The 19,431-nt window shown below is 40.5% G+C and overlaps 1 protein-coding gene across 1 annotated transcript; it reads left to right on the forward strand.

Annotated features, from left to right (window-relative positions):
* The first annotated feature begins 4,035 nt into the window (after window positions 1-4,035).
* Window positions 4,036-16,900, forward strand: SNRPC (small nuclear ribonucleoprotein polypeptide C). Its single transcript, XM_082638828.1, has 6 exons — window positions 4,036-4,111; window positions 4,468-4,510; window positions 9,852-9,960; window positions 12,281-12,370; window positions 13,843-13,947; window positions 16,557-16,900. Exons 1-6 carry the CDS (start codon window positions 4,104-4,106, stop codon window positions 16,679-16,681), a joined length of 480 nt encoding a protein of 159 aa, XP_082494954.1. The 5' UTR covers window positions 4,036-4,103; the 3' UTR covers window positions 16,682-16,900.
* Window positions 16,901-19,431: the final 2,531 nt, after the last annotated feature.

A 19,431-nucleotide genomic window follows, 5' to 3' on the forward strand; every position in this document is an offset into this window, starting at 1 on the left:
ATTGTGCAGTTAACTTTTCTTTTAAGACCAGGAAGTAATTTTTGTGGTACACTTAACCTTGTTAAAGCTCAGTTTCCTCATCTGAAATATGAATAACAGTGTTATTGAATAGATTAAATAAAGTAATTAATTTAAAGTGTGAATGAAAAAGGTTGCTTGCCATATCCGTAAACAAAGGATGTTGTGGCATCAAGCCAGCAGCCACTGCAGCTAGCCCCAGCTGTGCACCCTGAGGGGATTCAGGAGGGAGAAGAGCAGGTTACTGGCCCTAGATAGTTAAGGTGTATTTCAAAAGAATGACTTCAATGAGCCCAGACTCTTGCCTCTTCCCATACATAGAAAAATGTTAAATTCATTAATTTGAGATGTCTAGTTTTCTTTAATTAACAATCATCTCTTTTTTTTTTTTTTTTTTTTTTTTTGTGGTACGCGGGCCTCTCACTGTTGTGGCCTCTCCCGTTGCGGAGCACAGGCTCCGGACGCGCAGGCTCAGCAGCCATGGCTCACGGGCCCAGCCGCTCTGCAGCATGTGGGATCCTCCCGGACCGGGGCACGAACCCGTGTCCCCTGCATTGGCAGGCGGACTCTCAACCACTGCGCCACCAGGGAAGCCCTAACAGTAATCTTTTGATGTTTTTCTTGCAACACTCATATATTCTGGATCCTCCCTTACTTCTTTGGGGCAGTCCTCCAGAGCTCTCTGAGAGGTTGTCTTCTGGGCTTAACGTCTTCAGTTTTGTCTGCCAAATAAAACATAACTCTCAACTTAAAAAATTTTTTTTTAATTTTTAATTTTTGTATTTTTACTTATATGTTTTTGGCTGTGCTAGGTCTTCATTGCAGCATGTGGGTTCTTCATTGTGATGCACAGGCTTCTCTCTAGTTGCGGCACGTGGGCTTAGCTGCCCCACGACATGTGGGATCTTAGTTCCCTGACCAGGGATCAAAACTGCGTCCCCTGCATTGGAAGTCGGATTCTTAACCACTGGACCACCAGGGAAGTCCCTTTATTTTATTATTTTTTAAAATTAATTTATTTATTTATTTTAGTTGCACTGGGTCTTAGTTGTGGCCTGTGGACTTCTTCTTAGTTGCAGCATGTGAACTCAGTCACGGCATGCATGCGGATCTAGTTCTCGAACCAGAGATCGAACCTGGGCCTCCTTCATTGGGAGCTTGGAGTCTTACACACTGTACCACCAGGGAAGTCCCAACTCTCAATTTTTAGGTTGTGCTTTTTTTTTAATATTAAATTTGATTTCATCTGTGTTTTTATTAATTTATTTATATTTTTGGTTGTGTTGGGTCTTCACTGCTGTGTGCAGGCTTTCTCTAGTTGCAGCATGAGGGGGCTACTCTTTGTTGCATTGCGCAGGCTTCTCATTGTGGTGGCTTCTCTTGTTGTGGAGCATGGACTCTAGGTGCACAGGCTTCAGTAGTTGTGGCACACGGGCTCAGTAGTTGTGGCTCACGGGCTCTAGAGTGCAGGTTCTGTAGTTGTGGCGCACAGGCTTCGTTGCTCCGCGGCTTGTAGGATCTTCCCAGACCAGGGCTCAAACTGTGTCCCCTGCATTGGCAGGCGGATTCTTAACCACTGTGCCACCAGGGAAGTCCCTGTGCCTTTTTTTTTCAGTTGACAAAAGCACCTAGTGATCTAGGGTGGCCTTGGCCTACAGTGGCTTGAAGCAGGATTTCGGTTCCCGGCCAGAGCTTGAGGTCGGGCAGCAGCAGTGAGAGCGCTGAATCCTAGCCACTAGACCACCATGGACCAGTGGCTAGTGACAAGGCCCTGACCCATCAGGTATGAAGATACGAATTTCCACATAGATATTGAAAGTAGTGAAGCAAGTAAAGGGTTTATTACAAGGAAAAAGAGTACAGTACGAGTGGATAGACACTCGGGCGGGCTCAGAGAGAGAGAGCCACACACTCGTGGCAGTTTGAATCACTTTTATGGGGCATTTCTTCCGGGTTTCCTTTGTCCAATCATCTTGCTTTGCCTGGTTCTGAGTCCGCATTTGGTATATCTCAGGGTCCTCCCCTGTGTGCATGTGCACCTCTTAGCCAAGATGGATTCTAGTGAAGAGGCCTATGGGTAGTTGGCATCATTTACGATGAGGTGGCACCCCCTCCCTTTTTGATCTCCAAGGAGCCTTTCTGTGCATGTGTAGTCAGGGAGGTCTCCTCGACTTTGAGAAGTGGTCTTTTATCTCTTATCTGGGCAGGGCCCAGCTTCCTCCATCATCCTGCTTTTATGGAGTTTCTGCTATTATGGAGTTTCTGTCCACACTGTTCAGCCTGGGGCCCATCTATCTCCTGTCTCACTAGGACATAGCAAATATTCCAATAAAGCACCAGGTTTTATTATTTTGGTTGCAACTCCACCATGGGAGAATACGGAACAAAAGAAGCAAAAGCTCCTCCTCCCCAGTTCCCAACACTGTTTCCCTTTTCTGAAAGAGGGGTCAGGCCATTTTGGAGTCTGATACACCAGGACGGAAATTTGGCCTTGTTGCCAGAATGGGTTATCCCTATGGACAAGTTACCTTTTTTTTTTTTTTTTTGGCCTTGCCCCGCAGCTTGCTGGATCTTAGTTCCCTGACCGGGGATTGAACCCGGGCCACGACAGTGAAAGCCTGTGTCAACTTAAAAAATATTCACAACCTAAAAGTTGAGAGTTATGTTTTATTCAGCAGGAATTTTTAGGACTTCAAGCCCGGGAGGCAGCATTTCAAGTAACCCTGAGAGAACTGTTCGGAGGAGGCAAGGCAGGGAGCCAGGTTATATAGCAGTTTTGCGACAAAGGGCAGGTAGTCTAAACATCAAAAGATTATTGTTAATTAAAGAAAATCAGATATCCCAAGTAAAGGAATTTAGCGCTTTTCTGTGTATGGGAAGATGCAAGAGTCTGGGCTCAGTGAAATCTTTCCTCTGCTATGCACATCAGCTATCTGGGGGCCAGTGTCCTGTGTTTTCACATCCTGAGTTTCCTCAGGGCTCACCGTAGGGAGTGGCCGCAATCTGATGGCTGCTAGATGGAAGGTACTTTTTCCTTCCTCAGTTCCCTCAGGGCTCACCAGCTCACAACAGTGGGGGCTGCAATTGCTGATGAGTGTGACATCCTTTGTTTACTGATATGGTAGGAAATACTCCATTTCTCACCTGGAATCCTAACCCCTAGGCCACCAGGGAACTCCCTGGACGAGTTTCTTCTAACAGTTTCCTCCTGTGGAACCATAACTACCATTTGTGGAGGGCTTAGTGTGTACAGACATTGCACTGAAAGCTTTACAAGCATTTTCACATCTAATTCTTCCTCAAAGCCTACAAGTAAGAACTATTATTCATATTTTTCATATGAGTAAATGGAGTCAGAAATATTAAATAACTTGCACATGCAGCACAGCTAGGAAGCAGCCACGAGACTTGAAACTGGGGATTCTGCCACCTCCAGTGGTTAATGAGACTCAAAAACAGAGACACTATGTAAAATGGCTTGCGCCTGGCTTTCTTGCTTTAAGAAACCTATCATTTCTCAGTCATCACTTTCTCAGCAAGCTTTCTGTTTTATTTAAAGTTGAACTCCCTTCCTCCATGCTTCATTCCCTCCCTCCCCATAGCACTTGGCTCCATCTAACCCACTACATACTGACTTTATTACTGTATTTGTCTTCCCCAACTCGAATGTCAAGTCCAAGAAAGCAAGGATTTTTGTCTGTTTTGTTCACTGCTGGCTTCTTAGCATTTATAGCAGTGCCTGGCACATACCAGACACTCATTAGATAACTGTCGAAAGAAAGGATGAATAACATGCTTCCGGGAGCATCGAAAACCGCGGCCACAACAGCGTGCATTGACTCTCGCACGGATACTGGATACTCCCCCTTCCCACCCTCCTCTAGGTGAAGGGAGGAGCAGGACAAGCCCCGCCTCTCGCTCCGCCGACAAAGCTGTACAGCAGGCGCAGCGTAGCTGGCGGATTGGATGACTGGGTGGGGCTTCTGCAGTCGCATTTGACTCATCGCTTCCGCCGCGTCGGCGCTCACTGTGCGCGTCACTTCCGGGCGGCGCGGAACGGAGTTGCCAACGGCCTGCCGAGCGACATGCCTAAGTGAGTTGGGGCCTAAATCTGGGGATGTTCGCGGTCTCGATCACTGATTGTGGCCCTGCGGGAGAGCACAGAACGGGTTCTGGCTCCGCGAGCCTCTGGGGGAGCGAGAGGGTCTGGGGGAGGAAGGGAGACCCTGATTTCTAGATACCTCTTTACGAGTGTGGAGGTCGACTCTCCGTAAGGCAACCCAAAAGCTTGGCTTGTGTCAGGACGCTCTGTTTGATGTCTTCGTATCGTGAATAGGTCTTTTACTTTATTTTATTTTCTATTTTACCTTCAATAAACAGCGCCTCGGTGGATGGGCATCTATTAACGGGTTGTCATTTTCTCTTTCTCTACTTTCCTTCTCTTTCCAGGTTTTATTGTGACTACTGCGATACATACCTCACCCATGACTCTGTAAGTAGTGTTTCTTTTCAGCTTCAAAAAACCGTATATGTCTGCCATTTGCAACAACATGGATGGACCTAGACAGTATTATGCTTAGTGAAATAAGTCAGTCAGAGACAAATACTATTTGTTATCACGTGTATGTGGAATCTAAAAAAATAAAACAAACGAATGTATATAACAAAACAGAAACAGACTCATTGATTTAGAGAACAAACTAGTGGTTACCAGTGAGGAAAGGGAAGTGGAGAGGGCCAAGATAGAGGTATGGGATTAAGAGGTATAAACTACTGTGTATAAATAGCTAATTGTACAGCACAGGGGAAATATAACCATTATTTTGTAACTTTAAACGGAGCATAATCTACAAAAATATTGAATCACTGCCTTTTACACCTGAAACTAATATAATATTGTAAATCAACTATAATTTAAAAAAATTGATTGTAGTGATGATTGCCCAACTCTGTGAATATACCGAACACCCACTGAATTGTACACTTATTTGTAACTTGTATTATCTGTGAATTATAGCTCAAGTAAGTTATTTTTTTAATAAAAGGAAACCTAAGGAAAGCCTTATATGTAATAAATTAGGCTTTTTTTTTTGGCTGCACCGTGCGGCTTGTGGGATCTCAGTTCACTGACCAGGGGTTGAACCCAGGCCACAGCAGTGAAAGCCCGGAATCCTAACTGCTAGGCCACCAGGGAACTCCCTAAATTAGATTTCTAAAAAATTTTGTAATTTGTGCATTTCATCTTGCTAAGGTTTAAGGACTAATGCTTGGAGAAAACACTTTGGGGTGTTTGTTTTTCCACTCTTCCTGTAACTGTCTTCATAATTCAAAGTTATTAGTCTTCCATCAGTCAGTGTTTTTAATGGAGACCCGAAATAATAAAGCTTTAGCAAGTTTAAAGATGAAAAAAATTCATATGACAAGTAAAAATTCTAGGAAAACGTTCTGAAGTTCAAATATTTCGTTGTGTTAAGGCTCTTAAATGTTTGACTGATTAAATTGGAAAGAAATGCCTAAATTTTAAACCAAATACTTTGATTTGATTAAAAACTGCTTAACAAATAATAACAGCGACTAAGATTGAATATTTATTGTATGTCAGGCAGCGTTCCAAATGCTTTCCATGTATCATTTTGTTTAATGCTCATGTTAATCCTATGAGGTTGGTGTTATCTCCCATTTTACAAAGGGGGAAACTGAGGCAGTGTGGGTAAATAACTGACTGGATGTTACAAAACCAGTAAGTTGTATAGAGCTGGAAGATGAGTCTAGGCAGTCTAACTCCAGAGCTTCTATGCCAGCAGCTCTCAAACTTTTTTTTGTTTCATCGTCCCTTTACACTCTTAAAAATTACTGGATTATTCAAAAAGAATAAAAAAGGTGGGTTATATTCATTAAAATTTGTTGTATTTGAAGTTAAAACTTAAAATTAAAAATGCTTATTAATGCATTTAAAGGTAATGATAACAGACTTTTTACTTGTAATACAAATAACACTTTAAAAGTGAAAAATAGCTATTTTCCAAAACAAAAACATTCAGTACAAAGAATGGCATTTTAACATTTTTGGAATCCTGTGTAACATCTGACTTAATGGAAGCTGGCAGATTCTCATCTTCTATTTTAAATCTGCTGCACTATGTTTTGGTTGAAGTATATGATGAATCCAGCCTCACATGGATATGGGAGTACTTTAATAGCATTTTTAGACAATCATGGATTTTCTTTCTTTTTTTTTTTTTGCGGTACGCGGGCCTCTCACTGTTGTGGCCTCTCCCGTTGCGGAGCACAGGCTCCGGACGCGCAGGCTCAGCGGCCATGGCTCACGGGCCTAGCCACTCTGCGGCATGTGGGATCTTCCCGGACCAGGGCACGAACCCGTGTCCCTTGCATCAGCAGGCGGACTCTCAACCACTGCGCCACCAGGGAAGCCCATGGATATTCTTTATTACTTTATATTATTGCACCAAAACTCAGCACATGGCTAGTTGCAGTGTGGAATCTGAAACCATGTCATACGCTCTTTTAACGTTACAATTCACTGGTCTGTCTTGCACTTTGAGTGGTGTCTGTGAGCCATACCTTCAGAATTGCAGCTCTCTACTTTGCTGCCTCTGCAGAGACGTGATTAAATTAGAACTCGATCATGATGTCATCTTGAATAGTAGCTGCAGGAATCTAGCCAATAATTTCTCTGTTGCCACTTTATTTGGAATTCTTTCTAACACATGGTTAGATGTAGTTCAGCATTAATAGATTTGTGGAACATGTAAGTAGGGTGGTACCTCTTGAAGAAATAATAGTTCTAAATATTATTATAGATTGTCCTGGAGGAGACTCCTCCAGTAAATTGGTAGAGGTAGTAGCTTGCCTATAGATCCCCCGTCTTTTTGTTTTGGTTTGGTTTTGTGTCCCTAACCCCCTCTCTAGGTCAAACCCCTAGTCATAATTTCTTGAAGTTGTTAGTATGGGGGGCTATGCCCTTCTACCCTTTTCCAGTGCTATATTGTCATATGCTCACTCATCTTGGTAATGCGAGAATTCAGAGAATGGAAAAGTCTCTCCTTATAATAAATATCTCTTTATGAGAAATGTCAGGAATCCTTGTAATACTGCTGTTCTAACATGATGCCTTGTGAAAATAGGAAGTTTCCATAGTGATTGAAGCAGTCCCTGTGGTGGACTTTGAAATGTATAAAATGTTCAGTATGAATGTATAAAACATTCAGTGCTCTCACTTTTGAGCTTTTGCTGGTTCTTAGGCATGATTTTGTTATTAGGCTTAAGGCATCATTGTGGTATTAGTGTAAGCAGTGGTTGGGAGACAGGGAACAGTGTTTTGAGATACAGACCATAAAAAAAAAGACAGTTTTGCTCACACGACGTTGGTTGTATATGCTGCTGCTGAAGCAGTCACATGAAGAGAGTTAGGAGGGAGGAAGGCAGCTGTGAGGAGCATCTGAATGAGATCTGGATTCCAGGCCTTAGTTTTCTTACCATCTATGTGTTTTGAGACAAGTCTTTAAGCATAAACAGAAGATAATAACCTTGTGATTTTTTTTTTAAGTAGGTAAAGGGTTTATTTTCTTATTTTTCTTCTGTGAAAATTCAAATGTCCTGGGGCTTCCCTGGTGGTGCAGTGGTTAAGAATCCACCTGCCAATGCAGGGGACACAGCTTCGAGCCCTGGTCCAGCAGATCCCACATGCCACGGAAGAACTAAGCCCGTGCGTCACAAATAGTGATCCTGTGCTCTAGAGCCAGCGAGCCACAACTACTGAACCCATGTGCGTAGAGCCCGTGCTCCACAACAGGAGAAGCCACCGCAATGAGAAGCCCACGCGCCGCAACGAAGAGTAGCCCCCGCTCACTGCAACTAGAGAAAGCCTGCGCACAGCAGCAAAGACCCAACGCAGCCAAAAATAGATAAATAAATTTTTAAAAAATTCAAATGTCCTTCCCGACAATTGAGTTGCATGCAGTGGATGATTTTTTTTAAATTTCTTTCTTTTTCCAGTAGAACCAAACATTTTATTTTTAAAAATTTTTTAAACTTTTTTTTTTATTGGGGTATAGTTGTTTTACGATGTTGTGTTAGTTTCTACTGTACAGCGAAGTGAAGTAGAGTGGCTATAGAGCAGGTTCTCATGTTATCTATTTTATACATACTAGTGATTAAAAAAAATTATTTATTTGGCTGGGTTGGGTCTTGGTTGTGGCATGTGGGATCTTTAGTTGTGGCATGCAAACTCTTAGTTGCGGCATATGGGATCTACTTCCCTGACCAGGGATCAAACCCAGGCTGCCTGCATTGGGAGTGTGGAGTCTTAGCCACTGGACCACCAGGAAAGTCCCAATAACCTTGTGATTTTTATTTTTTTATTAATTATTTTATTTTATTTTTGGCTGCATTGGGTCTTCGTTGCTGTGTGCAGGCTTTTGTTCTCTAGTTGTGGTGAGCAGGGGCTACTCTTCGTTGTAGTACACAGGCTTCTTGTTGCAGTGGGTTCTCTTGTTGCAGAGCATGAGCTCTAGGCGCATGGGCTTCAGTAGTTGCAGCTTGCGGGCTCAGTAGTTGTGGCTCGTGGGCTCTAGAATGCAGGCTCAGTAGTTGTAACGCACCAGCTTAGTTGCTCCGCGGCATGTGGGATCTTCTGGGCCAGGGATGGAACCCATGTCCCCTTCATTGGCAGGTGGATTCTTAACCACTGCACCACCAGGGAAGTCCAACCTTGTGATTTTTAAAATCAATTGTATTGAATTATAATTTATATTCAATTAAATGCACACATTTTAAGTGTACAGTTTGATGACTTGTCAAATGATTACAACTTGATGTATGCATCAAGATATAGAACATTTCCATCACTCCAGAAAGTTCCCTGTGTTTTTTTGCGATCAGTCCCCTGCACCCCTGGCACTGACTGATCTGGTGTTTATGACTAAAGATCATTATTACTGGTTTTAAACTTCATATGAATGGATCCTTATACACTCTGTGTGTATCTGATTTCTTTTGCTCAGCACGTTTTTGAGATTTGTCCGTATCGCATGTATCAGTGATTCGTTCTTTCTGATTAGTATTCCACTGTACCATGCACGTGTGATTTCTATAGAGATTGAGGCACTCCTTGTAAAGTGCATAGCATGGTGTCTGACATGTAGTAAGAGTTAAATAAATGTTAACTTAAAAAAACAAAAGGTTAAGTGCGTGGAGTTTATCTTATGTCATTTTTACCTCAATAAAACTGTTAAAGAAAGAACAAAAGGATTAGTGGGCTAGAGACAAAGGTCTGTGTGTGATTCACATGGAGTCTGTTTTCCAGACCCATGGTCCTTTAAAAGAATATACTCCCATAAACAGTGTTATTTAAATGTATATAAGCTATATTATTTTGCTGTAGAATAGCCTAAGGAAGGGCATTATATGATATTGTTTTCTAGATCAGTGGATTGTAAACTTTTTCTTCAAATGCTGGCTTGTAATTATTTTGGGTTTGTGGACCAGTCTTTGTTGCAACTGCTCAACTCTGCTGTTGTAGAGACAAGACATAGACTATACGTAAACAAATGAACACCGCTGTGTTCCGGTACTTTTTTTCCACAAAATCAGGTGGCTGACCCATGGGCCATAGTTTTCTGACCCCTGGTTTAGATAATAAATACAGTAGGTAAATTACCACAGTACATTGCTGGATAATGTTTTTAAGTGATGCTTTGGCACCAGCTAAGGCTGCTAGAGGTAGCCAGGCTACCTATTAAAAGGTAAGGCTTTAAAAAATTTCTGGTTTTGGATATTTGTTTCTCTGACTGATACAACCTTTTGTTTTACAGCCATCTGTGAGAAAGACACACTGCAGTGGTAGGAAACACAAAGAGAATGTGAAAGACTACTATCAGAAATGGATGGAAGAGCAGGCTCAGAGCCTGATTGACAAAACAAGTGCGTTTCAGTCTCTTGTTCTGATGTGGTAGAATGGTCCCATTCTTTCTCGTCCCTGTCTCTCTGTTGTTTTTCACAGAAGCAACTCATTCTGAATGATAAATAGGAGCATTCTGATGTGCTGAATCAAAGAAGTGGAAGGTCATTGGTTTCCCAGGGATATAGGAAAACATTAATATTAATTTTTGAGGTTAGAGCAATCAGGTATTGATTAGACTGGGAATTTGGGCAGAGAAGAATGAGTTGCCTAATATTTCACTATTGATGTGGACCAGATTTTGTAGCACATTTATGCAGAACCTCCTTTGTAGTGAGCCATGGTTTTTAGATCTGTTTTCTGGTTGTAATAGGAAAAGGTGGGGGTGAGTTTGTAGCTCTCTTTGAAGAGTTTGAGACACTTTTATTCTTCGTTGTCCTGGCAAAGATAACTGGTCACAAAGGAAGTAACTGATGTGACAGAATAGTTTGGGTATGTTTTGGACCCCTGCCATACATGCCATACTCCTCTTGTTTAATTAAGAACATTTTTGTTGTTTAGGATAGTTGCGTCCAAGACACTGACAGAAAGAGATACTGCATTTTTATGTTAGATCATCCTGGTGTATTTGAAACATGGCCTTTCCTGATCGTTCATTGTACCCAGAACTGGCAGGCAAATGTGGACTTTGATTGTGGTGTGATTTTATTTTTTAAAAAAAAAAGCAAAACTATCATGGAAAATTTTAAGCACAATAGAAGGAGAACTTTAGAGAATAAACCTCCCATGACTGCCACACCCGCATCACTCTGCTGTGGCAGTCTTGTTTCATTTATACTAAAGTTCTCAAACTTAGCACTATTGATATTTGGGGCCTGATAATTCTTTGTTGGGGGCCGTCCTGTGCATTGTAGACTGTTCAGCAACCCTGGCCTATACCTGCTAGATGCCAATAGCAATGCCCAGTTGTGACTAAAAATATCTTCACACATTGCCCCGTGTTCCCAAGGGGACAGAATTGCCCCTTGTTGAGGCAATCTCCTCCCTTTCCCCTCCTGGATTATTAAGGAGCAAATCTCAGACATTGTCTCATTTCCTTTGGGAAAAAATATAATGTAATCATTTTCTCCTCTATTTGAAAAGATGTTGGAAGTTTCTTGCATTAAAGGTTAGCATTATGTTTGTTATTTTTTGTGCTCAGCCGAATAATTAAAGATGAGTAAATGTTTTTGATGGAGGACTTTTAGAGGATAAGAAGCAAGCCCTTGGGGGCATACCTCATCATGTTCAGGATTATGTTGATGTTGAGTCCGCTACTTAGCCACTCCCTCTTCAGCCTTTACAAGCTGTCCTACACAACGTGTGGGAGGTGACTTTTGATTGGAAAAGGCTTTTGCTGGGGGATGTGATCCCTTAGAGAGCACAGGCTCTGTTTGGAGGAATATGATAGCTGTTCATAAATCTCTACTCGGGGTCATTTTTTGGATCTGGTTCTCATGAATTACCAGTGATCTACTTGAGTAATTTGATCTCCTTTGCACTTGTGGGGTTGGAGTGGAACGGGGGAGTGTCTGGGCTGCAGGCTGCACTGAATTGGGAAGAGCTAACAAATTCAGGAGTAGACTTTATGAATGTGTATTTTAGTATTTATGTATGACTCCTTTCCCAAACCAAGTATAAACAATCTTCAATTTCTTTTGTTTTCATTTGTGCCTCATATTTTCTGAAAGAAAAATTAAAAGATAATTTTATTGGGCATTTTTCAAGCTCATAATCTCCTTCGGAGCAGGCTCTTGCTTTGAAATCTTTGTTTCTTTTACATCTCTTACCTCAGTGCATTAATTTCAAAACAGGTAAACCAAAATGGTGTATTGTTTTGATGGAGGAAAGCATATATAGGAAGGATTGAAATTTTACAAAGCCTGGCCTCTGGGCAGTTATCACACATTTTTCAAACAAAACTATGAGCAACTTGAATTGAGTGTAAACTACATGTACAGATTAAAGATGACTGCTGCTCTTTGGTAAGACATTTATAGGTGAGAGGTTTTCACTCATAGTTAACTAGTCTCTCATAGTTAATTCATCTGTAGGAATGCTGATGAAATAAAAACAGGTTAAAAAACCCAGATCAGTAAACCAATTAATTGCAGTTTTAGCTTGTGAGTACCTACAGTTGATTTAAAAACTGTGGAGACCATGATGTAGTAATCTTAGATGAATGCTTTTTAGAGTGAAATAATGGGACTGTTAAAAATTTAAAAGAAAGTGGTTATTTTAGTAAATAAATAGGTTGCTGAATTCTCATTCACTGTTTGTTGTTTTTTTCCTCACTCTCCAAAGCCGCTGCATTCCAACAAGGAAAGATACCTCCTACTCCATTCTCTGCTCCTCCTCCTGCAGGGGCAATGATTCCACCTCCCCCCAGTCTCCGTAAGTTTATAAAGTTTTTATCTTAAGGGGTGTAACTAGGCAGATTATCCTTGATTTTGTTGGATTATCTCACAGTTGGCTTTCAAATGTTCATTAAGTGAATTCATAGGCAGTAATAGAAAACAGCTTCAGTGGTATAATTTCTGAAATATCTTTAGAGTTACCTTCTGATTACCTTATTATTAGGGTATTATATTTGTGGCATCTCAAATGGGTCTGAGATAGAGTCAATGGAAAGCTCAGAATGTACCTGTGATTAGATGAGCTGATGTATAAAGAGGTATTGCTGCTGAGTTGTTTACTGCTATGAATACAACACTGGAGGATTGATGTAGCTGATAAACTCCTCAGTCTCTCTCCCAACCTTGTAACTCATCTAAAACCAATATATATACCTGTGAAAGACAAAAACTGCATAGTTAAAAGAGGAGTGGATCAAAGGACTCTACTCTCTCGGAAGGTTTGTTGTTTCTGCATGACAGACAGGAGGACATTGAGCAACTAGGCCATAAGTTCTTTGGCCCTCCTGGAAGGGTTCAGATTAAATTGAACTCAGAGACCTAAACTCAGTCCTGTAAATTATCATGGATATAAACACAGAGAAGTAGGCTGTTTATAATAGTTGCACACTAATGCAGGTAGACCACTAGTGACCCACCAAACCCTTCTTGGAATCCTGCCACCCTGGGACCTGATCAGGCTCACTGGCTTGCTCTCCTACTCTATCCTGACTGGCTGGCACTCAACTCCATTATTTTTAATGGTAGAATAGTCAGTGGTATGAATGTACATAATTAGTCTCACCATTTGCTTATTGTTGGACATCTAAGTTGTTCCAGATTGTTATTGTTCAGGAATATCTGTGCGGAAACATTTTCGTATTTCCAAAGACTCTCTTAAACATAGTTTTGATTGGAAAAAAAGATCTGAAATTAGGTACTTGTGGCTTAAGTTCATCAGGGGTATAATACCCTTCTTTTAAAAATTTAAACTGCTGGAATCTTTTTTTTTTTTTTTTTGCGGTACGCGGGCCTCTCACTGTTGTGGCCTCTCCCGTTGCGGAGCACAGGCTCCGGACGCGCAGGCTCAGCAGCCATGGCTCACGGGTCCAGCCGCTCCGCGGCATATGGGCTCCTCCCGGACTGGGGCACAAGCCCATATCCCCTGCATCGGCAGGCAGACTCTCAACCACTGCGCCACCAGGGAGGCCCCCTCTGGAATCTTTTTAACCTGGGAAACTTATCTTTATTTTACACTTCTGTCTAGGCAGGCTTGTTCTTGTTTTTTAGTCATAATGTAACTAAAGTTTTGTAGCCCACTGATTTTTGTGAATCTGCTGTTATAAAAGAAACCATAAGAAGTTACAGAACTATTACAGAATTTGGGCCAGATCATGAGGCCCTATTTCACTGAGAAGAGAAAATGTTAATATACAAGCATATCTCAGCCTCAGGCCCCATTCTTTATTTCAGCGGGTCCTCCTCGCCCTGGGATGATGCCAGCACCCCACATGGGGGGCCCTCCCATGATGCCAATGATGGGCCCTCCTCCTCCTGGGATGATGCCAGTGGGACCTGGTAAGTTTGAATCTCTTTCCTTCTTGGATGCTCCATTGTGTTTTAGCTTTCCATTTAAATAGAATTCTTAATTAGCTGTCTAAATGTATTGCAACAAATTACATTTGGTGAATCTATAATGATAAAAAGAAATACTTGGTTTATCAGTGTAATTGGATGGTATCCAAAGACCTTGTGCAACTGAAAGCAGGATAAGACTGCCTCTTTTTTCCTTCTCTGTCCCTCCTGTCACCCCCTCCTGACTTTTGGCCATTTATAATGCGGAGAAGGGTGGATATATATTTGTGCTGCTGCTTTTCTTGGTTTTGATTTGGAGCAGAGCTACCGCCTATTGCTGATTTAATCTTGCAGGTTAACTAGGTTAATTAGTATTTATGAAAAAGGCCTTAGGCCTGGTAGTTAGTCTTTTATTCAGGAAGGGGAAAAAACTTATGCCTCAAGCATTTTATTTTAACATAAACATAAATGTACATTAATTTGCAGAGTTTTCTGATACATGGTCAGGGCCTTTGCTTTGAGAATGAGTCTACTGACTGGAACACCATATATTTCTTGCATAAACCAGAAAGCCATACTCATAATGCGTCCTTTACCAACTTCAGTTTCATTTTCTTTGAAGTGGTTAGAGACCTTGTGAGGCAATTTAGTTTCTATTTTTTATGATCATTTCGCTTACCAAATTTGTGAGTACTTTTGGGGGATGATTTGCCTGAGTCTTATTATCAGCTTAGTTTTTATAGAAATAGTTCTTTTTCTGCATTCGTATTTCATCAGTTTGCAGAATAATTAAATTATGTAATTAGAGTAACTACAACTGACATAAGAAGCCTACAACTCAACTGGTAAGACAGTGTGCAAAGGCATTAGAGTAGCTAGCTTCCTGGCCAGAAACATTCAGTATGCTTGCTGTGGGTCTCATTTAGGGGTGGGAGAGTTTAGATAAAGAGAATTCCTGCCTTACTGACTTGTGGATCTAAGTGATTCACAATCACAATCTAAGTGATTCAGATGTCTTTTGCATTCTTAAATTGGGATCACAGATTCACATTCCTAGAGGGGTTAAGGATGTGAATTGGGGAATGCTTGTCACATGCAAAGAAGGCTTCTAGAACTCAGCGTCAACCTGTGGTTGACATTTGAGAATACAGGCTTAGTGTTGCCAATTTGCCCAAGTATTTTGTTGTTGTTGTTTTTAGCCAGGATAAAATAATAAAATTATGGGATTTGCATTAAAATAATTGAGTAGCTGGGGGGTAGGCAAGGATAAGAATGGATGAGGATAAGATAAAACAAGGTTGCCCTCGGGTGGATAATTGTTTAAGTTGGTTGATGGGTACATGGATGTTCATTATATTCTTTTTTTCTATGCTTGTGTATGTTCGAACATTTCCACAATACAAAGATGAAAAAAGATATCTAGAATTACTTATTAGTAACAAGACATATTAACTGCCAATGTTGACAACTAATTAAGATTTAAGGCATTATGGAGACCAAAGAAAAAGTTTTCAGGGGCCTCATTTTCAGTCTTTGGTCTAGATCAGTTTCTTCTAAGAAATGCTGAATACAGGTTATGTTATGGAGGGATTTTTTAATAAGATATTTAGAAGTTTTAGTATTTTCTGTTTCTGTTGAAATTTAATTCTGTACCTGTTGGATTTTGTGTTTTTGCATATCCTTGTGTTTTACTTTTCGTGATAAGGCTATATTCAACTTTAAATATAGTTTTCTCTTGAAGCATTTATTGCAAGCCTTTAATCAAAATGATTTAGTTGAAAATAAATAATTAGGTAAAATTTGATATTTAAAAAGAAGATACATAACATGAAAATTATAAGGCATAGTAATACAATTAATACCATGAACCCACCACCCAGCTGAGGAAGTAGAACATTACTACTTCTGTGAAGCTGCCTGTATTCCTCCCCAACCCTCACCTGTCTGCTTGCCCTCCCTTCCCTGACTCATTTATTTGGCTGGTATATTGATGGGACACTTAAAAAAAACTCATTAATAGTTTCTGAAATGTATTAGAAAAATCAGATTTGTGTGTGTGTGCTAATTGTTATAAATCACATTATTGCCTATTATTTTTCTTGACTTGAGCTAAGTATGGTTACTAACAGGTTCTCAGCATGGGCCTCCTGCTCACCTTTCCTACAACTCCGAACAAACGCTTAGTGGTAAGATTGTCCTCTGTGCCTGTGTACATTCATGAAATAGCTCCTGGTTATATGGTGGATAGAACTGATTAAAAGAGCTGACTAACATGTGACTTAGTTGTGAATTTCCCTGAGTGAGAAATAAGGTCAATTTAGGGAACTAGTCCCTGGTGATTTCTGGAAAGCAGTCTATTAATAGTTTCCCCCTTACTATCATTAGATCATGATTCCCATATGGTTCTTGTGTTGACCTTTTTGTTTTTTGTTTGAGAATGTCTAAGTAATTTACAGATGTGATGAATTTGTTGCATTTCTTCTGTCAAGTATGTCTTTTTTCCAGCATTTTGCAGGGGGGGGCTACTTTTTTGTCTTTAATTGAAGTCCCATCAAGCTCTCCTAAGTAGTATTTTTGACTGTCTTTTTTCCTTTTCTTTGTTTTACCTGCAGCTCCTGGAATGAGGCCGCCTATGGGAGGCCACATGCCAATGATGCCTGGGCCCCCAATGATGAGACCTCCCGCCCGTCCCATGATGGTGCCCACCCGGCCAGGAATGACTCGACCAGACAGATAAGGAGATTGGGGAACCTCTTTATATCAGTTTTATATTACTTCACCAGGAGATCATGGTGCTGTGACTCGGGATGTTTTCTAACAGGATGACAAGGAAGACCTGCTCCCCCTTCCTATCAAAGAGAGAGTAGTTTTGGAGGGGAGTGGTGGGACAAAAAAAGCAATTTTCATTTGTATTGTGAAATGTGAAAATAAAATTGTCAATTCTTTTAGTTAAAAATGTGTTCCCTTTTTTCTCCCTTCTGTATTCTTTTTGTATTATAAAGGAGAGTCCAGTTGTGTTTCTCTAGCTTATTCTTTCTTCAGCACGCCCTCTGTATGACATTCTTTTCCCTTAGCTGTAGAGTGGGTCCCTTTGGGCACCTTGTCTTTATTTAGTAAAGTTCTCTTGTGCAAAAACTGGTAAATCCAACACTTGTAGAGCTTTTGTTGATTAAAATAATAAACAGCACCTGGTTAATTTTTCACATTAATAATACTTTGTGTAGTGAGTGGAAAATTTTAATTCTTTTATGCTAAAGTAGGGAAAAAGGCTTCACGGTGAGTGCATGTCAGCTAACAGCAGCAAGAATTGCCTTAACCTCCTTGCACTCAGCTCCTCTTTTTCTTGGACTTCAAATAGTCAGAAAATGTTCTATTAGTAATGGGAAAACTATGCAGATTTTCATGGTGCAGAAGGTGTTTGCAGAATGTTATTTGTTACTAGGCTATAAAAGGAGGATATTTTCAGGGGGACATCTAGAAAGTAAGCCATCGCCACTGTTCATATTCAGCTTAGTGTAAAATCTAAACTATTTCATACTACAAGTGGGAGTGAAAATTGTATAACCTCTGGGGAGGGCAATTTGGCAGTATCGCTCAGAATTACAATACTTGTATCCTTTGACATAGCGTTTCTATGTCTAGGAATTTATCCTACAGATAGACTTGCACATGTATGAAATGACTTGTGTACAAGATTATGCGTTATAGCAAGAGACTGGAAATCACATAGGTGTCCAGTGAAAGGGGACTGATTTATCAAGTACGTTACATCCACGAAGTGGCATGTACCATGCTTGTTGAAACAGGATAAGGAAGTTCTATACTGATGGGGAAAGAACTCCGAGATACACATTGCCCTGCCCTTTGGTTTGTTCACATAACAATGTATTGTTTGCTGCTATCCTTTTGTAAAGGAGATACCAGTATGTGCCTGTGTGTGCTTAAAGGATCTCTGGAAGGACAGATCAGCAGCTGGAGATATTGGTTGCCCATGAAGAGTAAATGGGTGGCTGGGGGACAGGGATGAAGGAGAAAGGTTTCCCACCTTTTTGTATCTTTTGGATTTTGAATCATTAGCTATTTAAAAAAGAAGCCACCTTTCCCATCTGAGGTTATTATAGTGATGGGCAGAGGGTGCCCTACACCAGCAGTTTACAACCTGGCCTGGTGATCAGAATTATGGAGGACCTTTTCCAAAATAAAGATGCCAGATTTTGATTCTATATATCTGGTTTAGGGCTTAGGAAATTTGCATTTTGGGAACGCTCCCTAGGAAATTTTGATTATTATTAGTGGGTTTGGCAAACTCTGTCTTAGGATCTATTTTACTCAAGGTTGTAACTCTGGGGACTTCCCTGGTGGCACAGTGGTAAAGACTCCGAGCTCCCAATGCAGGGGGCCTGGGTTCCATCCCTGGTCAGGGTACTAGATTCCACATGCATGCTGCAACTAAGAGTTCGCATGCCACAACTAAGGAGCCCGCCTGCTGCAACTAAGACCCGGCGCAACCAAATAAATAAATTTTATAAATAAGTAAAATGAATATAACTCTATGTATGTGTCTATAATTTTGAAAAGATTTGTAGCTAGAAATTAAAATGACAATGGGTAGATTACTTTTTTTCCCTAGAAACTCATGAATATTTTGAAGAGAAGCTAATTTAGGCAAATAAATCACCATATCTCGGTAAACAAGAGGTTAGAAATAGATATCCTTACAGTGAGATGATCTTTATGCTCAGCCTCTGTAGGAGCTGTGTCAACTTCCTAGTCTGAGCTTTTGCCAGGACTACTTGTTGCTTTTTAGTTTTTTGTTGTCACATCTTTTTAAGGAGGACTTAAGTCTCAGAAATTGATAATTTATATGTCTTTTGTTTGTATGACTTTAATAGCTCAGATTTGTTTTTAAAATCTTCTGCAGACTTAAGGGTTTGTTAGGGGAAACCGTGCCAAGTGAGCTTATGTGTGACTCAGCAAGTTTCTGCTTTGTATAGCTCTGTGAGGCTCAGCGTAAAGAGCCTGTGGATACACAGAAAACAACCCAGGTTTTCCTAAAAGGAAGCTTTTTCCACGGTATGTTTTTAAGGTTGAATATCCACCCTAGAAACATTTCTCGTCTTTGAAGAAAGTGTTTTACATAGCTTCAGAAAAACAATATGATGACTTAAAAGTTTAACAAGTTTTAACTACAGTGAACAAGAGTAGGAGTAAATAGTTCTAAGGAAGGTTCTTTTTATTTTGTTTATTAACTCCTTCTAGGGCAAACTATTATAATGAATGATCATAAGACATTTCCTTTGTAAGAGGCTATAAAGAAGATAAACTTACTGCTATTGATTTATGCCTTTAGACATCTGGTTTTAATTCTAAAATATGAGTCAACTGTAATGTGAGCATTTGTATAGGTACAAACCAGACTACTCCTAGATACCAAGAATTGAAGAAGTTAGTGTTGATGTGGGGTAACATATTTGCTTCCTTTCCTAT

The sequence above is a fragment of the Mesoplodon mirus genome (assembly GCF_964341445.2).
Source record: "Mesoplodon mirus genome assembly, chromosome: 12".
NCBI classification, from domain to species: Eukaryota; Metazoa; Chordata; class Mammalia; order Artiodactyla; family Ziphiidae; genus Mesoplodon; species Mesoplodon mirus.